The sequence below is a fragment of the Polypterus senegalus genome, chromosome 7, assembly GCF_016835505.1.
Source record: "Polypterus senegalus isolate Bchr_013 chromosome 7, ASM1683550v1, whole genome shotgun sequence".
Taxonomy (NCBI): Eukaryota; Metazoa; Chordata; class Cladistia; order Polypteriformes; family Polypteridae; genus Polypterus; species Polypterus senegalus.
In genome coordinates this window covers 145,130,556-145,158,260 of record NC_053160.1, presented here as the reverse complement: position 1 = coordinate 145,158,260, position 27,705 = coordinate 145,130,556, and the positions used below count along the sequence as shown (strand labels likewise).

The window sequence follows — 27,705 nt, the reverse complement described above, 5'->3', positions numbered from 1 at the left end:
AATGAAGCACCTGAACTCAACAATTTGGAGGGCTGTCCACATACTTTCTGCTTTATTAGTGTATGTAAGGCTCTCAGTAGAGATGGATAAATGAAATAAAAGGAGATTTCAAGGGAAAAAATCTGACGGGAAGAAGGTGCAGGAACCAACTGTACAGAGGGTTCATCAAGCACATCGAACTCTCGTGGAAGTAGGAAGAGAGAGAGAAGACACAGACTCGACTTTGGGAGAGGGCAGCAGGCGCAACAATACTACCTCAGTTAACAGGACAGGACAGGACAGGACAGTAGGATTAATGGCAGTGTGTGTGACAGCACCCTGCGTCGGAATGGCGTCCCATCCCAGTTACTTTCCTTTCACGTAAGACCCTGGCTGTCCATGATTTAGAAACTGAAAATAAGCGGGTTCGAAAATGAATTTATTTATATCGTTTTAAAATCCATATTAATGACAGCAGGTATTGAAGCAGCACGATGTGATGCAGTATTTCTAAAAATGTAATGAAAGGTTCTTCGTTTATAACACATTTTTAAAGGAATTATTTCAATCTACCAAAACGAGAAAGGGAGACACCTCTTGGGAGAGGGTCTCGCAGTGTTTGGTTACTCTAAGAAGGAAAACAGCAACTTTACCTCGAACTTCGAAATGTTTAGCATGGAGCCTAAGCGTATTTCCGTTACATGAATTTAAACACACAAAATCTGCTACACTAGGACGTGCGTAATTAAAACATTATGTAGTCAGAAGCAAGATATGAGGCCTCCAGTGCATTATTACAACAGATAACCAGTATATCTCCAGACTTCCATTGTCTCGTAGCACCTTGACTCAACCAAGATTTGTCGTTTCTAGTTAACGATTACGCTTGATCAATCACTCCCGGATGATCACTGATTTGCCACGCCGGTTGCATTTTCAAATTACACTAAACACGCCTGTGCCCTAATTCTATAGGTCAACTGTTAATTACCACGCCCTTCCATCGATCCTCTTTTTATAGTACCCACCCACTTGGCGTTATGACGCTTTTAATATTGTATTAGACACACCGCCGGTTTAATCCTATTGGTTATACATGTTATTACCACGCCCATACAGATTTTTGTTCTCCGCCCACTTAAGGATTATATGCCTATATTACGTTAGACACGCCCACGTTTCATTTCGATTGGTTAAAAGTTTTAATAACCTCGCCCAGAGGGCAAACGTTTACTCTTAGTCTCCACCTACGTAGGGCTGACACTTCTTCTAAACATCCGAAGAATCAGGTTCTCAAGATTGGTAACAGGAGATGTTTGGGTTGTACTGGGACACAAATTTTGTAAGTTTTTTCGGCTACAGGATTTTTTTTTGTTCGTAATATACTAGGAAATCGAGTTATGTAATGTTTTGAAGTAGTAGTCAATTAATTGTGATGAAAGAATGAAGTACTCATTTTCTTTGTCGAAAGGACTATTTTAACCCTTAGTTAATGCGTATGTTTACCGAACTAAAATTATTAAATGAGAATCAATGAACCGGTATTAGCGAGTGCAATCTAAAAACGGGGACGATTACGATTGTGGGTCACCTTTAGAATAAATGAAAGAGTAAGCTAACTTAATCATCAGTTGCTTTGAGCATTCGAGGTCGGATAAAGCCGTTCTGTTGTTTGAAAATCTGTGGAATTGACATTTTTAGAAGTAGGTGCACTAAATTGTGTATGGTGTGTTAACCTTCAACGTTATCAAATGTCGTTCTAACCTTCAATAGCTTAAAATTCTCAAACCCGCTTCATCCAAGTCATGGTCAGGGACTCATCTTGAACGAGGTGCCAGTTAGGATTCGCCTGTAACCCTGAATTAGATTAAGCAGTTGTAGAATATTATGTAATAATTTCAATTGCAGATATCTACTGTAAAGTTACATTTTGACTACCTGAAATTATTGTTACATTCAGCTTTACAAAATGTTTGAATTATAAATATCTGATGTTTCTTTCTGGTATCAAAAAAAACCTTAAAAGTGTAAGTGACATCTAAAATTGAACACTAGATAAAAGTCAATGGGAGATATTCTGAAAATATTTGTTTTAGGTTAATTAATGACTTTAAGTTGGTTCAATGTTGATAATGTACGTGTGAGAGTACCCAGTGGTATACCAGCGTCCCATCCTGGGTTTTATCGTGCCATGTACCCAGTGTTGCCAGGATAGACTGTGGCTTAGCAACTCTGAACGGGACGAGGCAGATTGTGAATGAAGTACTCCACTGTGGGAGTATAGAGTCTTATCTTGATCTATTTTATCACTTTCCAAAAATATCAGGTAACAACTCCAGATTAAACTGTCTCATTTCTAGGTGGAACAATCAAAAGGGTGTTAAATGGATATTAATTATATGAATCTTTTAACAATATTTCTATAGATACCCGCAGTGGAAATATTAAGGAGTGACTGAGCTGTTAAATGTTCCTCTTACTGTTACTTATGATCTTGTTTTAGTCTCATTTTTGTTGGCTCTGTTTTATTCTGCAAAATTCTAATTAATTTAGGTTAATTTGATATTAAAACAGTATTTTTCTGTTGATCAATATCAAAAAAGTTAAATCAGTTATGTTTACAGTGATTCGATGTTGTATAGCAATTAAACGTGAAAACTTCCAAAGCTGTGAATACTTTCTATAGATACTGTAAAGCATAACTGAAGTATTTAAGAACAGTTTGTGCAGTTCCAATCTGAACCTCAATATCTAGCTGCACAGTAGTAAATTGAGCCCATTCTTCTGTGCAGAATTGCCTCATCTGAGGGATGTTGCTGGCTTTTCTCAAATGAACTGCACACTTCAGGTCCTTGCACAACATTTCTGTTGGGCTAAGGTCAGGATGTTGACTTGATCATTCCAAAACCTTTATTTTATTCTTCTTCAACCACCTTTTGGTAGAACAACTTTTGTACTTGGGGTTGTTGTCTTGATGCATGACCCGGTTTCTCTTGAGATGTACTGATATTTTCCTATAAAATTTGCTGATATAATTCAGAATTCACTTTCCTGTCCACAATGGCAAGCTGTCCTGGCTCAGGCACAGCAAAACAGGCCCAAAGCATGATACTATGGCTACCATGTTTGACAGATGGGACGAGGTTCTAATGCTGGAATGAGCATATCAAATCAAATCAGCTCTCATTTGAACCACAAAGTTCTAATTTGGTCTCATCTGTCTATAAAACATTAACCCAATAGTGGCCTACTTGTCCACAAGCTCTTCAGCAACCTGTAGACAGGATGCAATGTTATTTTTGAAAAGCAGTGGTTTTCTCCTTGCAACCCTGCCATGCACACCTCTGTTGTTCAGTGTTCTCCTGATAGTGGACTCATGAACAGTAACATTAACCAATGTGAGAGAGGCTTTTAGTTGCTTAGAATTTACCCTTGGTTCTTTTGTGACCTTGCGGACAATCACACATCTTGCCCTTGGAGTAATCTTTCTTGGTTGACCCCTACTGGGGAGAGTGACAATAGTCTTAAATACCCTCCATTTGTACACAGTCTGTCTGACTGTGGAGTGGTGCAGTCCAAACTCTTCAGAGATGGTTTTGTAGTCTTTCCCAGCACAATGAGCATCAAGAATTCTTTTTCTGAGGTGCTCTGAAATGTCCTTTGTCTGCGGCATGGTGCACTGATACTGCCCAGATGTGTTTGAAGATGAAGCCCTGGATAGAACCCCGTTCTGCTAATATACACAGGGTGCCCATTCACAACCGATTGTCATCACACTGATTGACGCCCATGACACTCATTGACACCTTCAAGTTCACATATTTTTGCCACTCACAGATACGTAAACCTGTAATACATAATAAATAAATGATCACATATGATATTTTTGTATCATTTGTTATGCTGGGTTCTCCATATCTACTTTTAAGACCAATATGATGTTTTAAGTCATATTTACTGTATGCATGAATATGTAAAATTCTAAAGGGTTTACTAACTTTAAAGCACCACCGTAAATCCCAGTTAAAAACTGCTTAATGACAGACCACCTTTCTAGTTCACTACAGAACAACTTACTTCAGACAGCAAATCAGAAAGACAATGTTTAAATACCCAGTCTTATGTATTTTACATACATACCACAACTAAACCATGAAACAGCAATTCTAACCATTGCACTGCCCCACTACCCTCAAAATAGCTCAGATCAATTCCAATCAAATTTTAAAATCGCTTACAGTTATACACACAATACAGTATGTGGTGAAATGCTTAGATGCTAAACTCCTAGACTGCATTAGAAGAATATAAAAGACAATACAAATCAATATGTACAGTAACAGCATAAATAATAAATCTATACTAATAAAAGGCAAAGCCCTCACTGACTGACTCATAACTAATTCTCCAACTTCCCGTGTAGGTAGAAGGCTGGAATTTGGCAGGCTCATTCCTTACAGCTTACTTACAAAAGTTGAGCAGGTTTCATTTCGAAATTCCACGCGTAATGGTCATAACTGGAACCTATTTTTCTCCATATACTGTAATGGACGTTAGCTCGATGGCCGTGGGGGGCGGACATCATCACGCCTCTCACGTAATCACGTGAACTGACTGTGAACGCAGTACGTAGAAAAGAAGGAAGAGCTCCCAAACAGTGCTGAAAAAACCGCATACAAGCTTATTCATAAGTGCAGCTACTGCGGAAACAAAGCACGGTGTAAACCGTAAGTTTAAATTAAGTTTATGGACACGCTCCCGCTGCTGTTTGTCATGCCTTCGTCGAATACTTTATTAGTTTAATGAGAAGACATTAGGTATAAATGAGACTTTGTATCACTTGGTAACGGAGTTAAAATTGCTGTAGCGAGAAACTTTTAAGTGCCGGGTCTTAGCTAACATTAAATAAAGCCGTGGACATCGCAACATCACACAAGAGAGCAGCTCACGTGAACTGACTGAACGCAGTACAAGTGATCACTTCCATGCATCAAACCTGTTCAAAAAACGCATTACACAATTGACAAGGTAGGAAAAGAATATGCTCCGAGCTGAGCTCCACAGCTAATGTGGTCTTGCGGAAGCAACTTCACGCTGCCACCAAATACTCACAGAAAAATCCACAAGTTAATACACACGCTGTCTCTAGAGTTTCTCCACACTCAATGTATTCCTCACATCCCCGTTATACCCTCTGATCTCCCATTTCAATTCAGATGCCTCCACTTTCCAGTAAGGCTCTGCTGCACGATGACAAGTAATAAGTCTCAGGGACAGACCCTACAAAAGGTTGCCATTGATTTGAGGCAACATTGCTTTTCTCCTGGACAACTATACGTTGCATTCTCAAAAGTAAGCTCAGTGCACAGCTTTGTCATATTATAACCGGAGTGCTGAACTGACAACATGGTATACAAAGAGATCCTTAACAGATAGTTATCGGTATATTTTCCCTCAGTTTAAAAAGGTTTTCTTTTCTTCTTAATAAAAATTTAAAAGCAGTGCTTCGTTGCTGTGAAGCGCAGGGATTTTGCTATATACAGTATATATAAATGTAGATATGTGTATATATATATATGTTTGTGTATATATATATATATATGTAGATATGTATATATGTGTGTGTATATATATATGTATATTTATCTGTATGTATGTATGTGTATATGTATGTGTATATATATGTTGATATGTGTATATATGTATATATATACTGTATATGTAGATGTGTATATGTATATATATATATATAGATATGTGTATGTGTAGATAGATATGTGTATATGTAGATATGTATATATGTTTATATGTGTGTGTGTGTGTGTGTATATATATATATGACAGCAACACTCATAACAGTGACAAAACAATTACATTGACAATCATGTTACGTTATTTTTAAAATGTTTCCTTTTCTTTTTCATAACTTCTTTAACACTGTACTCATCTGACAAAACAATTACATTGACAATCATGTTACGTTAAAAATGCGGGTATTTTGCTAGTAACTTAATATAAGAGAATTAGCAAAAGGAAATCTTGGTACTGTAGGCACTGATCTCTTTTTAGAATATATACCTCTATCTATCTATCTATCTATCTATCTATCTATCTATCTATCTATCTATCTATCTATCTATCTATCTATCTATCTCTTATGTTTGTCCATCTGTCCATCCATCCATAGGCACTGATCTCTTTTTAGAATATATACCATTATCTGTTGTGATAAATATTCTTTCTAAATAAGAGGCTTTCACAAATATAAAGGTTTGTGGACCGTCCTCGTGTAATGTCCGTAGGACAAAGAAACAGACGTACACTTTGTTGTTGATCAAAAAACATTAATAGTATTTGACGATCGTTACATTGTAAACATGCCGTTTATATATGAACAAAAACAAAATGGAGATGGGAAGAGAGTTGGCAGGAGATGACGTCATCAAAGGCGGACTGGAAGTGATGTGGAACTGGTAACAATGTCATCAGGATAAGCTGGAATTGATGTCATGTGAAGAGGCCGGAAGAGACATATCCGTCAGCACATATTTATTTTTCTTCTTTTTGTCTGAAGGAGAGAAAGAGAGAGAGGCACCGTTACCATGTATCAACGCTTCGTCTCGCAATATTTTACTCACCTTTGAGCTTATTGACTGTCTCCTAAGCGCACGTGTGTGACACCGTCCGTCCATCCATCCATCCATCTATCTGTCTATCTATCGGTACATGACCCTGATTGACTAACCCAATGGCTGGCAAGAAATTCTTGACTGTCTGCAGACAAACTAAAGAAAAATGTTTTTCACTAATGACTTGATCTCGAGGCCCTGAGGCCAGAAAATCCAGTTTCACCAGAAAAGCTAAGTTAATTGTGAAAACAATCAGGTTACCGTCAGTAGGGACAGACTTCGTGCAGCATCATCGCTCACATTCTATCTGTATCCTTTAATTAATGCAGACTTTATTTATATTACATATACAAAATATATAAGTATAAAGCTAAATGTACATGTCCCTGACTGATCAGAAATACACTGTATATAAAATATATGCTATAGTTTATAAGCCCAAGGAGTGATCAGAACATTCCATGGCCTTATCTTTCAACAAAATCAAATTCTCTGTGTATCTGGAAATATACGCCCTTCCTTTCTGAGGGTTGGTGAGAGTTTCATCAGATCTTTTGGATTTCATCGTGATTTTGATTTTTATAAACTGTAGCTCACAGCAGAGGATAATGTCTGAAGTATATTTGTGCTGTAAGAGTTTTCTTTTAGTTGCTTTGTCAAAACTTAGTTAATGGGTCCAGTCATGTAGTGTATACTGGGGCAGCTCTGATCAGTTTTGTTGGTTTCTGTTGACTTTTTCCTTATCTGAGCCGCTCCTGTTTACTTTAGTTTCTCATGGCTCCGCATGTGACATGAGGCCAGTGCCTTTCATGAGGTTAGGAAGACTTTTGTTTGAGGGAAAGCATTAACATTTCTGGTTACATACCTGCTTAGCACACTACCTCCAAAGACCCTTTAGAAACAGAGAAAAGTATTTAAACGTTTTGATCACAGCTGATTAATAAAAGAGTATTCATTTGAAAAGATTCTGAAAATGGTGACGATTACTATGTCATAAACCAGATTTTTCATTTTGCAGTGACCTGAAGTAAACCTTTTCATCTTCAAACCAGCACGTCTTGTGTCAGCCACTGAGCGGAATATGGCTTCTGTTGTCGGTCGCACTTCTAAACGTTTTCTGAGGAGCGCCAAGCTTTGGAGGCATGGAGCCCCAAGCCCTGCGTCCTTACTGATGCCAAGACGTCCTGCTGTTACAACTTCAACGGGAGCAGTTTTGCCCAAACCAGGCACGGTGCCTTTTGGAATTCTTCGCATTTCCATTGCTGTGCTGCCATTCCTATATCTTGGTACATTGATGAGTCAACGTTTTGCTGCATTTTTAGAAGATTATGACATTTTTCTACCATCATATGATGATGATTAAACTTGTTCTTACAGGCCTTTTGGTGAACTACATTGTTCAACTTCTTTTTCTTATTGAATATTACAATGAGTACACTTTGATCCTCCCAAAATTGTCATTTAGAGAAGGGTAATGAGAGAAAGTTTTGTGCTGGAGAGCTCAGCAGTGGCCATTTCCGCTACACTATGCTCCAGAATACAGGACCTGACACCAGCAATATTTAGACTCCCTATGTGAATGAAGTTTGATAAGCTTTGATGGTGGGTTGCTTGTGGGTATTCACAGCAAAGAATAAGCCAAGCAAGCAGGATGAGGTAAAGTCCTTAACAACTAAGAGCATGTCATGTAATAACTGTACAGCCCTCATCAGTGAACATCTCTGATCTCCACACTGTGGAATTGACAATTTTCGACAATGCCACTGCTGAACTGCCCACCCCTTCATTTTGCTGAAGTTTTCAATTTCAGTTTCAATGTCACCTCTTAGCCCTCTTGTCCATGAGGAGATCTCTTCAGGCTTTTATGTAAACCTGTTAGCAGCAAGAAAGGAAGCAGAACTTGAGTCCAAATGTACAGTATAGCGACAATAAAGTTATGCATTTTTCTTACATATGAATCTGAAGATTGTTTAAAAAATGCATGGAGGGGTTGTTATATTTTAGGTTACTTACTGCTTTGTGTTTTATCATTTGAATAAAACCTTTACCTACACTCAAACATCTGTGGTCTTATTTCAATTACTCGGTGATAGAACAATGTTCTAATGCGTTCTACTGGCATTTTGCTTTAACAGTTAAAAATGACAGCAAAATTAAGCAGACACTAGTGCCTTTAGGGAACATCAGGCTACATTTTTTGGCTATCGAATGTTTGAAAATGGGTGGCGCTGCTGCCTCGCAGTAAGGAGATCTGGGTTCGCTTCCTGGGTCCTCCATGCGTGGAGTTTGCATGTTCTCCCCGTGTCTGCATCGGTTTCCTCCCACAGTCCAAAGACATGCAGGTGAGGTGCATTGACGATCCTAAATTGTCCCTGGTGTGTGTGTGTGTGCCCCGTGGTGGGCTGGCACCCTGCCCGGGGTTTGTTTCCTGCCTTGCACCCTGCGTTGGCTGGGATTGGCTCCAGCAGACCCCCCGTGACCTTGTAGTTAGGATATAGCAGGTTGGATAATGGATGGATAATGGATATTGAAATGGAATTAGAATAGTTTTTATATTACCGAGGTTTAGAGGTTTTCACATTATTACTAAACTTACTCTAATTGAATACAGAGCCGAAGGGCTGAATCATTAGCGGATTTTATGTCTGGTGCATGTGTTTGTTAAGAATACATTCCTTTTATTTTGCCACTGTAGTCATCATATGACACCCTGAATTCTTCCACTTGAAAAGCTCAAAAATCACATCCCAGTAGATCAGTTGACTCTGCAGCCCTGCACTGCTGCCTTGCTTAGTCACGTTTGTTCAATGGCAGCCAATTTATTATAATCTCTGAGAAGAAGCACTTTCTGCTTTCTTGCACTAGAATTAAAGACAGAAGGGAGCACTGCAAAATGATTTTAATCAGTATATAGTGAGCACCATTACAAGACCAGACAAACAAGCAGGCAACAGATAATTGGTTACATTTAAAATAAAATCCATGCACTTTAGAGTAAAAGGACCTTTCATTTAGTAAGGTACCTTGTAAAAAATGTGGCTTTGTGTCTTCTGCTGCACATTATACGTGAATTTCTGAATGTTTGGTATTTCAGCACTGGCTGTAAAAATGCAAAGGATTCTGAAATTTAACAGACTAACAGATGCTATGTGTGTAGTAGTAGTTGTTGAACACTGGATTGGTGTCCATTTCATTTAATAATCTGTGTGATGCGTTTCCTCACACAGTCCAAACACATGCAGGTTAGGAGCACTGGCGATGCTAAATTGTTCCTAGTGTGTGCTTGGTGTGTGTGTGCCCTGCAGTGGGCTGGCACTCTGCCCAGGGTTTGTTTCCTGCCTTGCACCCTGTGTTGGCTGGGATTGGCTCTAGCAGACCCCCCGTGACCCTGTAGTTAGGATATAGCGGGTTGGATAATAGATGGATGGAATCTGTGTGATGCTCCTATATTAAAGTACGGTAGTTATTGTGTTCTGAGTTTCATTATTTGATTACATTTTAGCACAACCGGTCATGTGTTATTTCATAAGAAAAAAAAATGAATTAAGCCTGCATTGGGTTTGTATTTTTTCTCCTTGCCTTGTGTAGAATCCCTATAAATTAGAGATTGAGGATTTTTCAGATTCTTCCAAAGTAGAGATTATGACACTCACTTGGACCAATTTTAGATTATTCTAGGAGCAGGCAGTATAATGTCTTAGCGTGTTATCCAGCCAGCCTCAAAATCCCTTTTCTAATAGCGATCAGAGCAGCTTTTTGACTAGACTACATTTGTCAGTCAGTGTCCAACCCGCTATATCCTAACACAGGGTCACGGGGGTCTGCTGGAACCAATCCCCGCCAACACAGGAACAAATCCTGGGCAGGGCGTCAGCCCACTGCAGGACACACACCAACAATTTAGGATCACCAATTCACCTAACCTGCATGTCTTCGGACTGTGGGAGGAAACCCACGCAGACAACGGGGAGAACATGCAAATTCCACGCAGGGAGGACCTGGGAAGCGAACCCGGGTCTCCTTACTGTGAGGCAGCAGCGCTACCACTGCGCCACCGTGCTGCCCAGACTACATTTGTACATCAAAGAATTCAACTATACAGGTGCCGGTCATAAAATTAGAATATCATGACAAAGTTGATTTATTTCAGTAATTCCATTCAAAAAGTGAAACTTGTATATTAGATTCATTCATTACACACAGTCTGATGTATTTCAAATGTTTATTTCTTTTAATTTTGATGATTATAACTGACAACTAATGAAAGTCCCAAATTCAGTATCTCGGAAAATTAGAATATTGTGAAAAGGTTCAATATTGAAGACACCTGGTGCCACACTCTAATCAGCTAATTAACTCAAAACACCTGCAAAAGCCTTTAAATGGTCTCTCAGTCTAGTTCTGTAGGCTACACAATCATGGGGAAGACTGCTGACTTGACAGTTGTCCAAAAGACGACCATTGACACCTTGCACAAGGAGGGCAAGACACAAAAGGTCATTGCTAAAGAGGCTGGCTGTTCACAGAGCTCTGTGTCCAAGCACATTAATAGAGAGGCGAAGGGAAGGACAAGATGTGGTAGAAAAAGTGTACAAGCAATAGGGATAACCACACCCTGGAGAGGATTGTGAAACAAAACCCATTCAAAACTGTGGGGGAGATTCACAAAGAGTGGACTGCAGCTGGAGTCAGTGCTTCAAGAACCACCACGCACAGACGTATGCAAGACATGGGTTTCAGCTGTCACATTCCTTGTGTCAAGCCACTCTTGAACAAGAGACAGCGTCAGAAGCGTCTCGCCTGGGCTAAAGACAAAAGGACTGGACTGCTGCTGAGTGGTCCAAAGTTATGTTCTCTGATGAAAGTAAATTTTGCATTTCCTTTGGAAATCAAGGTCCCAGAGTCTGGAGGAAGAGAGGAGAGGCACAGAATCCACGTTGCTTGAGGTCCAGTGTAAAGTTTCCACAGTCAGTGATGGTTTGGGGTGCCATGTCATCTGCTGGTGTTGGTCCATTGTGTTTTCTGAGGTCCAAGGTCAACGCAGCCGTCTACCAGGAAGTTTTAGAGCACTTCATGCTTCCTGCTGCTGACGAACTTTATGGAGATGCAGATTTCATTTTCCAACAGGACCTGGCACCTGCACACAGTGCCAAAGCTACCAGTACCTGGTTTAAGGACCATGGTATCCCTGTTCTTGATTGGCCAGCAGACTCGCCTGACCTGAAAATCTATGGGGTATTGTGAAGAGGAAGATGCAATACGCCAGACCCAACAATTCAGAAGAGCTGAAGGCCACTATCAGAGCAACATGGGCTCTCATAACACCTGAGCAGTGCCACAGACTGATCGACTCCATGCCACGCCACATTGCTGCAGTAATCCAGGCCAAAGGAGCCCCAACTAAATATTGAGTGCTGTACATGCTCATAATTTTCATGTTCATACCTTTCAGTTAGGAACATTTCTAAAAATCCTTTTTTTGCATTGGTCTTAATTGATATTCTAATTTTCCGAGATACTGAATTTGGGACTTTCATTAGTTGTCAGTTATAATCATCAAAATTAAAAGAAATAAACATTTGAAATACATCAGTCTGTGTGTAATGAATGAATCTAATATACAAGTTTCACTTTTTGAATGGAATTACTGAAATAAATCAACTTTGTCATGATATTCTAATTTTATGACTGGCACCTGTATTGTTGTCACATACCAGAGTTGTGTGAGACTCGAACAGATAAATAGTAAGTTAAACAGAGGCACCTCCTACCAAGTGGCTTCCTTATAGCAACCGCCAGATACGGGAACGTGATTCCTACACTTCACAACCTGAGAAGGAAGTGGACAAGAATAAAATAGTATTATCATATTCGGTCCTCGGCCGCTCTTGTACCCTATGCATTCCCTTAATTAACTGGCAAAAAAATCACATGTGAAAGAAAGTGGAACTGATAAATATATTGAATTTTGCTGTTTGCATTTACTTGCCCGGTGCCTCAGTGCTCATTAGTGAACCCCTTCCCCAGATGAACTAACGGCCAAATCATAACCCCCGGTTTGACACAGACAATAAAAAAACAAAAAAAAAACTGTTCTCAGAGAAAGCAATAAAAAAAAAGATTTAACGTAGTCCACGATATAAGGAGAAAAATCCTGCAGTTCAGTTCTTAACGTATGGCATGAGGAAACACAACAGTCCTCTGGCGAAATGGCTTCTCCGCTGACTATAACGAAGAAATGCACTCATGCATCCGACTGACCAGACAGGAGCACCCGGAGAACGCCAGTACCTGGCCTCTTCTCGGGGATTCGTCACCTGATTATTTCTTCAGGGTGGCCACCCACAAATACCAGACATCGCTGGGTGAAATCAGATCCTGAATGATTCTTTAGAGCGTAGATAGTTGACTCCTTGCCTTCAGCCTTTTCCTTCCTTTTTTCTCCCCCTTCCTTGATCCGCCATTCCCCTTAAAAAGAAAAAAAGTTTCCCACCAAAACATCCTTTCCTCTCTCAGTTGTTATGGAAACATGACGTCGGCAACAGGCAGCTGGAATATTTACCAGGCGGGATCCTCCCAGCACTGGGTCGTCCTCAAAAGTGCTATCTACAGCCACCCTCCCAGCCACATTATAAAGTGACAGAACAGTCCAGAAGGCCAACCCGACTGACAGGTTATGTAGCTTTGCTACATCCTTATCTACTTTTGTATGTAAGAGTTAAATTATATTGCTGTCATATACAGTAGGACCTGAAGCCATTGTATTCCTTTACAAGTTCACCATTGGGTTCTGCGTTTTTTCTTTGCACATCTGAAACACATACACTTAGGATGATAACTGCTTCTAAATTGGTTCTGCTGCCTGCCAGATTGGCACCACATCTTTAAAACCTGAATTGGACAAAGGAGATGCACAACTGGATGGATGAATATTGCCTTTATGTTGGTCCACTCTGCTGGTTTAAGATGTACAATATGGCCTTCACTTAAATCTTGAATTCCTTGAAGACGGTAGAAATGATTGTGGATTTTAGGAGACACACATCACCACCTACACCCCCAGTTTAAAAGGGTGCAATCTTTTACATTTCTTGGGGTAACATTCACTCACAGCCTGAATTTGGATAAAAGTCCCCCTTATCAAGAAACCTCAGAAGTGGATGTTTTTCTCTATTAATTTGAAATTTTAACCTGTCCCAATCAGTGCTGGTACAGTTTTATGGAGCTCTCGGCATCCATTCTTTTTCCATAACAGTCTGGAGTAGTACATATAGATAGTTAGTGTCAAAAGAGGTGTGAATTTGATTGATGGCTTTAAGCCCCGCCCCAAATATGATGGATGACATTAAGCCCCCAAATATGAAAATATGAAAAATATGAAAATTATGAAAATATGGAAATATGAAAATATGAACTATGAAAATATAATTTATGTAAATATGAAACTATAAAAGTATGAAAATGTATTTATAATCTTAGGACCGTGGGTTTATTTTATAAACATTAGGTTCAAAATTAATACTGTGAAATTAAATACAAACATGTCTTGCCGTCATAGCTATGTGTAAACTTTCTGAAAATATTCACAGGCCAGCTAAGATATAAGCATACGGACACATTTTATAAGCATTAGATTCAAAACTAATATTATAAAATTAAATATACACTTATCCAGCGTGCAAAGCCACGCATATGTAACTACATAAAAACGCTATAAAATATTCACACAACCGCTCTAAGTTATAAACTAATTGCAAGAAAATAAATATACTGTAATATCCCTTCCCAGACGGGCAAGTGTTAGTAAATTATCAAATAAAAGAACTAATCAATGGTTTATAATCACTTTCCTTCTTACTTCAACAAGCTGACAACCACAGCGTAGGCAGGACAAAGAAAACGCGCACCACTAAAAATCCTACACCCATACAAGAAAATAAAATTTTCTAAAAACGATTTTCACTCCACCTCCAAGTTTTAAGTTCACGACACGCGTCTTTATCTTTCCTTCACCCCATAACTGAAATGATGTTCACCCACAGCCAACTCAAACCAAACTAACTAAAAGCGAGCATATGCATGACTACATAAAATATTCACACAACGCTCTAAGTTGTAAGAAAATAAATATACTGTAATATCCCTTCCCAGACGGGCAAGTGGTAGTAAATTATCAAATAAAAGAAGTAATCAATGGTTTATATTCACTTTCCTTCTTACTTCAACAAGCTGACAACCACAACGTAGGCAGGACAAAGAAAAGCAGCCACTAAAAACCCTACTCCCATACAAGAAAATAAAATTTTCTAAAATCGATTTTCACTCCACCTCCAAGTTATAAGTTCACGACAAGAGTCTTTCCTTCATAGCCAACTCAAACCAAACTAAGCTCACGGCACACCCTTAAATAAAACGATTTTCACTCCGCCTCCAAGTTTTGAATTCACGACCGCGTCTTTATCTTTCATTCACCCCATAACTGAAATGATGTTCACCCCTCAAACCAGACTAACTAAAACGAACGCATATGCATGACTACATAAAACGCTATAAAATATTCACACAACCGCTCTAAGTTGTAAACTAATAGTAAGAAAATAAATATACAAATTTCTAAAAACGGTATAAGCTGCATTAGAATCAAAAGCACGAAAATACATGGCCACTCCAAATGCCTGAGCGCCTCTTTGTAAACTTCACGGTTCAAAAACTTAAGCTAAAGACTCGTTTTCAATTACGTACCTCCCCCCATCGGAATGCACCAAACATGATCGATCAAGGCCTGTCTCTTAATTTAATTACCAGGGCCTTTCTGATAACCGGCTGTTTTAGGCATTAGCCAGGCGTTACAGCAATTAGGTCCCCTTCATGTTATCAATTAACAAAAGTCTTAATCTAATTTAAACGTGTTCTATTTTTATATCATAAAGTAAAATACTTATTCTCACCCCGAATCAAAGCGATTAAGAATATATACACTCCTTCTGATTTTTACTAAAATTCTTAACACGCTTTTCAGCACTGTCTCTCGAACACCCACTAAAATTAAATATACAATTTTCTAAAACGATAGGGACTCTCTGCTCTAAGTTATAAGTTAACGACACGCGTCTTTATTTGATAAGCACTAGATTCAAAACTAATATTAAATATACAGTACACTTATCCTGCATGCAAAGCCACGCATATGTGTGATTTTCTAAAAAAATGTTCACTCCTAAAGTTCTAAGTTATAAACTCACCATACACGGCCTCATTTTATAAACATTAAGAAATTAAATACAGTATATACACGTCTTGCCGTTATACTGTAGCTATGTGTAACCTTCTGAAAATATTCACAGACCCGCGGTGATATAAACTCACGACACACGACCTCATTTTATAAACACTTTTCATGCTTTTTAGTCATGTATAGTTCTGCGTAGCTGTAACTGTCTTAAAACTCTATAAAGTGAAATATTCAATTACCATAAGTGTGCCTCCTTTTATAAATTCGGGGAAATAAATTTTCTTTCACCGCCATGAGAACACATTTGGCCGTGAATTTTAAATGGAAACAAACTTTCTTTCACAGAACATGGATACCTCTGGTATTAAACTTCAGTTGATCAATAGCGAGAACCACGAAGCCCCATGCAAGCGAACACATTTGACCGCCAATTTTAAACGCTTGGGGAACAAACTTTAGTGTTAAAATATTTATTGTAACAATTCATGCTTTTTATTTAATGAAATCGGAAAATCGTACGATTATTAAACCAACCCCACACCATTCAAAGGGGTTTGAGAATATAAGTTGCCTTTAAAATTCATAAGACCCTGCTCTTTGTTAACTCGTTAATCGGTTAAATGTCAAAGCCTTTTTACATACCTATGGTCTAAGAACAATATTATTAGACGAACTACTTCCTACTAACGATTCTCTCTTATATACCAAAATGCACAATGAACTTTAAAAGCTCGCGAGAAAAGTTATTAAAAACATCCGCGTTGAACACAGCGGTTTCTCGCTGTCTATGGCACTTGATAAAAAGTTATTTATATGCCGAGTACAAACACAGCTCTTTCTGATACTGTATTTCAGCCGCTTTAATCTTGTAAATATCAAAATTGATCTAGTTTCATATGGTTTGCATGTATACCCATTTACATCAACTTTAAAATACACGTGGCTACCTAAGAAACGATCTCTCGGTAAAACATAACGTTTACATGATTTAAGCCCTTTCCAATTGATATCATTCATATTCAACTTGGCCCTATAATGCTGAAGTCACAAAAATCACTAGAGACATAAAGCGAAATGTTAAAACAAAAAATGTACAGAACGTGTGCACCCCGACTGTAAAGCCACGCCCTTTTCTACATTACCGTGACGTGTCTCTCTGTTGGTGTGGTCAGGCTTTAGCGAAATGCCAGCCTCATTGTTAGTAAATAACAATTTAACCCTAAATGCATTGTCATTTAGATTCAAGCTATTATCACTCCAGCCTTTTGTTGGATTGTATGTTATGGTCACATTTTGGTGCCTAAGCTTTAACACTTTATTTACATTTAACCTTTCTTTAACATAGCATTTTCTGTCTCTAAGAAGATATGTCCTAAATGTTATGTTTAAAGTACACTATATTTTTGGTTGTAATTATCATCTTAACTTTTCCTGCATTATCCTGATAATATCCCTAATTAGCACAATTCTGGCAAACCACCGAATAGATCTGAGAGAATGCCATATTCAGGTCAACAAGGTATTACAAATTATGGCCACTACAGATGTAGTAACACTTTCAAATGCTACAGGATCCTGGTTGTAATTTTTGCCATGCATTAAGGGGTGCCCACATTAAAAAAAGTGTGGAATGTTAAAGGGATTAAACGAAAATTTGCAAAATGGCCCAGATTAAAATATGCATAAAATAACAATTTACCAATACAGCGGCCATTCTGCATTGATAACATTTAGCCAAAAACAGATGAGGGATTTATAAAATGTATCAGAGTCTCTCTTAAATCTTGTTGACTGTAAACATGTCAGTTTGTACACTTTTACCATGGGTTGAGGGAAAGAAGGTAGCAGTACTGACCCTATTTGTATAATGTTTACATGTTCTCTCTCTAGCCACAGGGGCTTTCTGCTGATTTTTCACAAAAACATGTAACTCTGGTTAATTACAAGCTCTAAACTGGCCCTGTTTCCTGCAATGCCATGAGCCCTAAATATAGTAGGTGACATGCCAGACCTTATGCCTGGCGCTGGCCTTGGATTAATCATGTTCACAAATGAACGTATGTACTTAAAAGGTTGGGTCCTCCACATGTTGGTTATGTTTATGCAATGTAAGTCTGATTTAGAATAGTTTTCCCCAAAACTGCAGGAACAGGTTCTGATACCACATCCTGAAAATGTATGGATGGTTGTGACTTATTCAAATGATCCTGATAAAGAAAACCCAAGCCACTGTTTATTAATACTGTTTTCGTATTACACCCAGATTCAGTCTGAGCAAGCCTAAAATTTCCTTTCCCGGATTAATCAATCCGAGCTAAATGCGTACAACCTTGGTGTAAAGAAAATTTGATGCTAATCAGATGTTTTTGCCTTCTGCATTATGTAGCATGCCAAAAGTATCTGGGGAATGAGAAGTTCTAGTGTATATGTAAAGTCAGGGAAAAATATAGAAAGCCCTGTCCTAAAGCTTTGTCACTGTGGGCCTCCACTAAACTATCTGCATTTACTGGAAATTTTGCTCTTCAAGCAGTCTGAGTTTTGTCAGGAGGAAGTTGGTGAGACACCCAGGATATACAAATGAAAGCCATTGTACTTACCGTTTGATTATCGGCATACAGCTTAAGGTGATAGCCACTGACCCCTTCAAAACAGTGAACCCACTTTTTCGTTCAGAGCACCATCCACCCACGTCTACCATTTTGAATGTCAGCTCTTTAAAGGTAAACATGTTTTCTACGATCCAGTTGTCATGTCTCAGGACTGGAGAATGTCTTCAATGGTTAGGGATATAGTCAACCGCAGAAATGCGATCAAGGTCATTAAGATAGTAAGCCGTGTTATCCTCCAAGTGGCATTCATTGGAGCAACAGAAGCACTCTTGGAAACCTGGGTCAACCCCAGAGCCTCTTCATGAACCCCTTTGCTCTCAGCAAGACTAGTCAGTGCAAACAGCCTCATAGGCGCTGTCAGGGTTGTGAATCTCAAATTTGAGGGTTGCCAGGACTCTTGTGATTCTTGTCAGGGAGTCAAGGGCTTGTACTCCATGCAGGCCTCCAAGTTAAAGCCACCATTGTGGATTATCTTCATCTGCTTCACTATAGTGCTTTTTTCCTGAATTGCTGGTGCCAAGGAGAAGAAGCTTGATCTCACGGCATTGCCGCTGACTCTCAGAGCGCAGGTGTCGGTCGATTCTGCGAGAACACCGAGCGGCCTCCTTTTCCTCCGAGCTTTGCCAACATCCCATGTTCATCCTGAGAGAGTTAGAAAGTATGCGTGAAGGAGGATGATGAAGCAGGGACACGTTTAGCTCTGCTGTAAGTGAGTAGACAGCCTTGATGACCGGTGCTGCTTCCCAGTCATATACAATGCATTGCTGCTGACGTCCTGCTCCTGACATACACACAACGGCCTTCCAACTTGCTCCTAGCACAAGGTTGCCAGACTGCAGAGCGGTCAGGTAGTGCTTCTTCTTTCGGCCAATATCATAGCATTTTCACATCCGAAACAAACTGTAGCACATTCCTGTTAATGGAACGATTTGCCTCTCCTCTGCTGTTCCACTGGAAACAGAAAATCCCTTCTCCCTCCACCTCTGCATGGTTACTTCATGTCCTCTGTTCCAAATGTAAGGTGCACGCTTATCCAGCGGTTTCTGCTCTGCATGAGAGGAAGTGGCCGTTAGCACGGCAATCTGGTTGGTGTGGAGAGGTGAGAGACACTTGATGGAGGCAACTCGCATGCATAACAACAGAGCAGGAAAATAATCTGTAAATTTTAAAAAACAGTGCTGGCGCCTTTTAGATAGATTTGTGCGTGACATAAATTAATAAAAGCCACACCACACGGCAGCTAGGCCTAGAAATACGACACTTGAATAACGGAAGTTCAGCGATGTTTTTCTTTTATACATATATTGAGTGCATTTCTTTTCAGAACCTGATGAAGCTAATTTCACAAATAGTCAATGAGTACAGTAACATACCCATCCCAGTCTGTGTATCAGATTAACGCTCTGGCACTGCACCTCAAGAGATATGGCACCTCTATTTGTAGTTTACAATCCTACAGTTGTACCATTTAGAACGGGGTACTATGTAGACCAGCGGTGGAAAAGATACTCGGCAGAATGTTTGGTAAAATGATGTTACTGTCAAGTAGTACAGTTCTGAATGTGATTTGCAAGGGTGAGAAAAATATTGTCTTTGAAAATTGGCGGGTTTCTTGGCGGGCTTCCTTGGGAAACCTTTTCCTGCCCAGTTCTTTCCCCCCGGGGCTAAAAACGCCTGGGGGGGTTTTCCTGGGGGTCCCCGGGTGGTGGGCCCTTTTTTGGGCCGCCTGGGATAAGGGGTTTGCTCTTTCTTTTTTGGGGGCCCGCGGGAAAAATGGCCCGTTGAAAACTCGCTTTTCCTTTTGGCTTTTAAGGGTGGCCCCTGTGGGGGGCCTTTTTTTCCCTAAACTTTTTGGGGGCCGGACTGCGGGTATTTCCGCCCGGGATGTGGGGTATAAGTGTTTTAAAAAAAGCCGGGGTTTTGGGGTGACCTCCGGGCGGTGAAAACCCCCCGGATTTTAACGTGCCCATTTTTGGGAAAGAAAATTTTAACCATGGGGGGTTTCTGCGTGGGCGGAAGGCCCCTTTCTTTTTGGGGGGTGTTTTGCCCGGCCGCAGGTGTGAAAGGGGTGAATGAAAGGGGCGTGTTCGGGGGGGAAAACCAACACCCGGTTGAGGTTCCCCGCCGGGGGTGTGGACGGGCCCTTTTTGGCCCCCGCTTTGGGGAAACGCGGAACCGCTTCGGGCGGCCCCGGGCAAAATTGGCGGGCAGGGGAATCAAATTTTTTTCTTTAATTAAATGAGAAGAGTGTTTAATTGCTGGGCCCTGGTTTTGGGAACGGGGGCCCGGTTGGCCCTCCGGGCGTTCCCCTGGGGCCCTTTTTGGGAACCCTTTGGGGGGATATCTTTAAACCGGGGTTTCTATGTTGACTTCCTAACCTTAAGCTCAGGGGCCTTGGCGCCCCCGGGTCGCTTTCCGGGGGACTTCTGGAACCCCGGGGGTGGGCCCCTGACGGGGGTTAGCCAAAGGCGCCCTTCTTGGGTTTAAAAAATTTTTTTTTTTTTTCTTTTACAAAAGGTTTGGGGGGTTGGTAAACCCAGGAAAATCCAAAACCCAAATTTTTTTTTGGGGGCCCCCGAAAAATGGCTTATTGATTTTTTAACAATTGTCAAAACCAAAAAATTGGGTTTTGGGTAAAAACGGGGGGGGGAAAAAAAAAAAAAATTTTGGGGTTTTTTTTAAATGGAAAGTGTCATCGGTGGTTTGGGAATTGAGGTTTGTGAACGCTACGGTGCTGTTGGGCGGAAGTGAGGTTTTGATCGGGGGGGCCCGTACGGTGCGTGGGTGCGTAAAAGCAATGGGAGGGAATGGTTGATCGCCTTTCTAACGCTCGGAAAGGCTGGCTCTTGGCATGGAGGCCGGTTGGTAAGCGAGTCGGCAGTTTATTTCTGGGAACGTCCGGGTATGGTAGGGGCCCATCAGGTTTGGGGCATGGCTGCGGTTGGAGTGATGGGAAAGGCCGGAGACTGTCTGTAACTGGCCCTTGGAAAGGAAGGTTTAATTTGCTGGAGGAGAACACCGAAAAGGGATGAATTTAAACTGTTGCTGTTTGGCGTTGTGGGGGGGGTTTGGTCAAAAAAATTGTCCGGGGGGGTTCCGTGGGGGTTTGCAATTACATGAACGATGTTTTGTAAGTTGGACGGCTTAAAGGGTTCTGTTAGTAAATGGGTGAAAAGGGAACTTCGGTTTTTTAAAGGGGTGTAATCCTTTTCACAGCACCCCTTTAAGCAGGTAACCGGGGTTTAAGAAACTGGTAAAATTTGACGGTTTGATTTGGGTTTGTTCCGGGCTTTGATGGGGGTTGGAAAGGGTTTTTTGGCGGCAGAAAGTGGAATCATTTATGGGGGGCCCGGGTTGAAAAGGTCAGAGTTGGAAAACCAAGATTAAAGGGACTTGGTTAAGCTTTGCGGATTTCTTTTACAATTAAATAGAGGGAAATGCAAGGCCGGGTTTCGTACTTGGTGGGTTTGATACCAAATCAAATGGCATGAGCTTCGGTTTAAGCCAAACCATTTGAATTTTTGAACCGCCTTTATTTTGAATTTAGTTTCCCGGCAGGGGGGAAAACGGCAGATGGTCCCTTTCTTAAATACGATGACCTTTTCCCTTTTACCTTAATGATATTTTTAACCATAAGACTAAAATTAAACCAATATTCACTTAAGTCATTGGACTTAAAAAAGGAGATATTACTGAAATTTGGCTTTGAAAATTTGGCAGAGGGCCCAAAAATTTTTTTAAATAAGCTTGCTTTTAATAATGAACTTTATACTTGACACTTTAATTTTTACCAATGCACTATAAGCTTTTTGAAGGACAAAAAAGGTAAATTTAAAATTTTTTTTGGTTAAATTGCACAATAAAAGGGGTTTGTATTTATTATAATTGTTTTAATAAGCAAATGAATTTTAGGGGAAATTTTATGGAAAAATTATGAAAATTTTGGAAGATTTTAAAGCTTTTCAAGGAGTATTGTTAATTTTTTTATGAAGGCTTTTACTTGTGTTCAATTAGGGCCCTTTTCCCTTTTAAAAAAATAAAAAAAAGGTTTTAAGCAAAGTTTAATTGCTTAAAACCCTTTTTTTTTTTGGGAAATTTCCTAAATCTGATTTTTTTTTTTTCCCAAACTGTTTTTTGTTTTTTTTTTTTTCACCCAACCCCCTTTTTTAAAAAAACCCGGGGGGGGAAAAAAAGGTTTTTGTGGCCATTTTTAAAATTTGGATTAATTTTTTTCCCTTTTTCCCGTTTTTTTTGGGAAAATGGAAAATAAAAAAGGTGTTTAAACAAAAAATTTTGTTAATTTTAAAAAAAAAGGGAAATTTTTTAAAGGGGGAAAAAAAATTTTATTAAAAAAAAAAGGGTTTAAAATGTAAAAATTTGGGGACCAAAAAGGGGTGAAGTTTAAAAAAAAAGGGATTGGGGTTAAAAAATTTACTAAATTTTTCCCCAAAAAAACCCCCGGGGAAAAAACGTTTTAATGGGCGTGGTTTAAGGGGGCCCTTTTTAATTTTTTTTTTAAACCCTTTTTTTCCCCAAATTTTTTTTAAAATTTTTTATTATTTTTAAAAAAAATTTTTTTTTTTTTGGGGGAATCGTTTTTAGCCCCCCTTTTAAAATTTGTTTTGGGGGGGAAAAAAAAATTTTTTTAAAAAAGGGGGGAAAAAAAAGGGGGGGGGGTTTTGGGGGGGGTTTTTTTAAAAAAATTTTTTTTTGATGGGGGGTTTGTGTTAAGGGGTTTTTTTAAATTTTTGGTTTTTTTTAAAGGGTTTTTCTTTTTTTTAAAAAAAATTTTTAAAATGCGTTTTTTTGGGGTTTTTTTTTAAAAAGGTTTTTTTTTGGTAAAAAAAAGGGTTTTATTTTTTGGGGGTTTTTTTTTCCCCCCTTTAATTTGGGGGGGAATAATCTTTTTAACAAAATGTGAATTTTTTTAAGAAAATTTTTAATAAATTTGTTAAGGTTTAAAATTGGGGGTTTTTTTTGCTGGGGGTTGGGGTTTTCGCTTGTAAGAAAAAAAGGGATTTTTCTTGTAAAGGTTTTTTTTTTAAAATTAGCCTTGGTTTTGGGGGGAAAAAAAATTTTTTCCCCCAAATTTTTTAAAAAAAAAGGGAACCGGGTGGGAAAAAATTTTTTTTTAAGGTTTTAAGCAGTTAAGTTTCCCGGTTTAAAATGCTAAAAAACATAAAATTTTTTAAAAAATTTTTGTGTGGTTTATATCCCCCGGGCTGTGAATTTTTCAAAAGGTTACAACCCCCCTTAAGTTTTAAAAAGGGCCGGATGGTGATTTTTAATTTAAAAATTTTTTGAAAAACCAAATGGTTTATAACAGACTTAGTTTTAAAAAATAAATTAGTTCGCAAAGAAGCGTTAAATTTTATAAAGAAGAGTATTCAACAGTGAGAATTTTCTATGTTAAAAAAGTAATTATAGACTGATGTCTAGGGTAGCTGTGGCAGTAAACGTTAAGCGTAAAAGACCTTGACATCATTTGCACGTTAATTAACTTTGTATTTTTGACTTTTAAAGAGGCACATTTGGGCGTTTGCTTACTAATCGCTTATCGGAAATTGTAATTTTTTAAAGACACTATGTCGATATTTTAGTCATGCATATGCGTTCGTTTTAGTTAGTCTGGTTTGAGGGGTGAACATCATTTCAGTTATGGGGTGAATGAAAGATAAAGACGCGCGTGTCGTGAATTCAAAACTTGGAGGCGGAGTGAAAATCGTTTTTATTTAAGGGTGTGCCGTGAGCTTAGTTTGGTTTGAGTTGGCTATGAAGGAAAGACTCTTGTCGTGAACTTATAACTTGGAGGTGGAGTGAAAATCGATTTTAGAAAATTTTATTTTCTTGTATGGGAGTAGGGTTTTTAGTGGCGCGCGTTTTTCTTTGTCCTGCCTACGTTGTGGTTGTCAGCTTGTTGAAGTAAGAAGGAAAGTGAATATAAACCATTGATTACTTCTTTTATTTGATAATTTACTACCACTTGCCCGTCTGGGAAGGGATATTACAGTATATTTATTTTCTTACAACTTAGAGGGTTGTGTGAATATTTTATGTAGTCATGCATATGCGTTCGTTTTTAGTTAGTTTGGTTTGAGTTGGCTGTGGGGTGAACATCATTTCAGTTATGGGGTGAAGGAAAGATAAAGACGCGTGTCGTGAACTTAAAACTTGGAGGTGGAGTGAAAATCGTTTTTAGAAAATTTTATTTTCTTGTATGGGTGTAGGATTTTTAGTGGTGCCGTTTTTCTTTGTCCTGCCTACGTTGTGGTTGTCAGCTTGTTGAAGTAAGAAGGAAAGTGATTATAAACCATTGATTAGTTCTTTTATTTGATAATTTACTAACACTTGCCCGTCTGGGAAGGGATATTACAGTATATTTATTTTCTTGCAATTAGTTTATAACTTAGAGCGGTTGTGTGAATATTTTATAGCGTTTTTATGTAGCCGTACATATGCGTGGCTTTGCACGCGGGATAAGTGTATATTTAATTTTATAATATTAGTTTTGAATCTAATGCTTATAAAATGTGTCCGTGTTTATATCTTAGCTGGCCTGTGAATATTTTCAGAAAGTTTACACATAGCTATGACGGCAAGACATGTTTGTATTTAATTAATTAATATTTAATTTTGAATCTTCATATTTTCATATTTCCATATTTTCATAATTTTCATATTTTTCATATTTTCATATTTGGGGCGGGCTTAATGTCATCCATCATATTTGGGGGCGGGGCTTAAAGCCATCAATCAAATTCACACCTCTTTTGACACTAACTATCTATATGTACTACTGTCTGGTATGGCAGTGCATCTGCTCACTTCAAACGTAAACGGTGGCATGTTATTCAGACAGCAGAAAAGACTGGAGGCCTGAAGCCAATCTTCATTGAGGTCCTGCATACGTTACAGGTCTGGAAATGTGCCTGAAATATAAGTAAAGACTGCATTCACCCGGGCGGCCATCTCTGTCAGTGATTACCATCGTGGAGACATAAACTGGTCGCTAAAGGTAAGAACTACTGGGCCTAGTAAGAGATTCTTTTCTAGAGCAGTCACTCTGGTTAATGGAGGCCTCTTGTGATTCATCTCTCTTCTAAACTCCTCTATCCAATCTAAATGATGTTTATTTTGTGTTTATTGTATAAGAACTTACTAGATATACGAGCATTACCGAGCAGGAGTGCAATTCTAGTTTACTGCATTGTTTTATATATTTGCACAATATGACTTTCATTGCCACTGTATATAATGTGGTGATGGTGTCGTGTGTATATTGTATATTGTGTTGTTTAATTTCATGTACAGTACCTTGGTATTTGGTATTTAGTATGCTGTATTTATCCCGTGCATTGTTGGAACACCAAGAGAAATTCCTAAAAGCACAAGTTTAAAGATCAAAGTTCAAAAGTACATTTTCACAAGGACATTTATGTATGGGTATGTAACGCTGTTTGCATGATTTCAGTCAGTCAGTCATTTTCCAACCCACTATGTCCTAACTATAGGGTCACCGGGGGGCTGCTGGAGCCAATCCCAGCCAACACAGGGCGCAAGGCAGGAACAAATCCTGTGTCAGGGTGCCAGCCCACCCCAGGGCAAATTTAGGATCACCAACACAGGGTGCAAGGCAGGAACAAATCCCGGGTAGGGCGTCAGCCCACCGCAGGACACACACATACCAAATTTAGGACCACCAATTCACCTAACCTGCTTGTCTCCGGACTGTGGGAGGAAACCCACGCAGACACAGGGAGAACATGCAAACTCCACACAGGGAGGACTCGTGAAGCAAACCCAGGTCTCCTAACAGCGAGGCAGCAGCGCTACCCACTGCGCCACCGTGCCACCCTGCATGATTTCACTTCACCCAATATTTTTTCTTAATTATAATTAACAATAAAAATATTTTTGATATAAATGTTATATAGTAAAATATACCTGATAATGCTTAATGCTTTCATGCATTTTTTTAGTAGTTTTTATTCTGTAGTTAATTTTTTTTTTCCATTTTGACTTTAAGCCAAAGAAGAGAAAAATAACTCCAAGCCACTTGTGTTTTACAGGCTCATCCTTGTTAAGTTCGGGTTCCTGTTTTGATCATTTGAAACACAATTCTGCTTCTGACTTCAGCCTACTCCTGCATTGATATTTAAAAGAAGGATGAAGGTTACCAACATTGGCAGCTCTTTCTGAAATGACAGCTTTCCACTATTGATAAATAATAACAATACAATTAAATGGAAGGCACATGTATTTTGTTAAAAACTGTCTTTGGTCTACATTGTGTAGTCTTCAGCCTTAATTCTGCCATTTACTAAAACTGTTTTTTAAGAATGAAGGCACAAAGAACAGGTTCACCAAAACTAAAAATCTTGTCAGTATATACCACTCAGTATACCGGTGTGACAAGCCTCTGCCAATCATACATCCAGCCCCACCCATCTTCAGGTTAATTTTCTGACTACTATAGTATTCCATTCATCCGTTTTCCAAACCCGCTTTATCCTGATTAGGGTCGTGGAGGAGCTCAAGCCTATCCCAGGAAGCAAAGGGTGCGATGCAGGAACCGCCATGGACTAGGCACAATTTCACTGCAGATTGAACACACACACCAGGGCCAACGTAGCAACACCAGTCCACCTAGTCCATAGTGTAACCACCAAACGTCAGACACAGTAATACCCAACACAGTTTTAGGATTAAATAGAAGATATTATTTATTAAACCACAGCACCATCACAAATAATCACCCTTCCAAAGATCAATCACAGTACCAATAAATCAACCAATTTTCTTTTTCCTTCCTGTTGCCAGCTGCCTCCCGACTCTAACTCCCCAATGTCCCCACTGAAGACCCCAGTGCCTCCTTCACACTAGCAGCAGGATTTTATCGTGGACTGTGGGGGTGACGAAGTGACTAAATGTCTCTGGCTATGTAGCAATGGAAAGATTTGACATCCCGGGATGCTCTGCAATGCTGCATGTAAAAACTAGACTTTTAATTATAAATTATTTGATGTTTATTTTTAACAGTTTGTTGTGTTTTGGGATTTTTGCTAATGAGAGTCTTCTACCGCAGTGTTTGTGTGTGTGGATTGCTTACCATTAACTGATGCTTCCTGGTGTGTGCATCCTGGTATCAAGACTAAAGAGAGGCTTGATTTGAATATTGCTTCATGTAGTGATTATCTCTCTGTACTGTATATAAAACACAGGGAAAGAGGCATTATGGTGGGCAATAAACAAAATG

General features: G+C 39.2%; 1 protein-coding gene and 1 long non-coding RNA gene across 2 annotated transcripts in view; one reads left to right on the top strand and one right to left on the bottom strand.

Annotated features, from left to right (window-relative positions):
- The first annotated feature begins 1,229 nt into the window (after positions 1 to 1,229).
- Positions 1,230 to 8,667, top strand: LOC120532900. The gene is made up of 2 exons (XR_005634405.1): positions 1,230 to 1,321; positions 7,627 to 8,667. It is a non-coding gene; the product is annotated as an uncharacterized LOC120532900 (long non-coding RNA).
- The window catches only part of rhobtb3 (Rho related BTB domain containing 3), a 154,287-nt gene continuing 132,982 nt past the window's right edge, over positions 6,401 to 27,705 (bottom strand). The window contains exon 12 of the mRNA XM_039759374.1: positions 6,401 to 6,547. Coding sequence (XP_039615308.1) covers positions 6,465 to 6,547 — 83 coding nt within the window. The 3' untranslated portion in view covers positions 6,401 to 6,464. The remainder of the gene's footprint in view (positions 6,548 to 27,705) is intronic.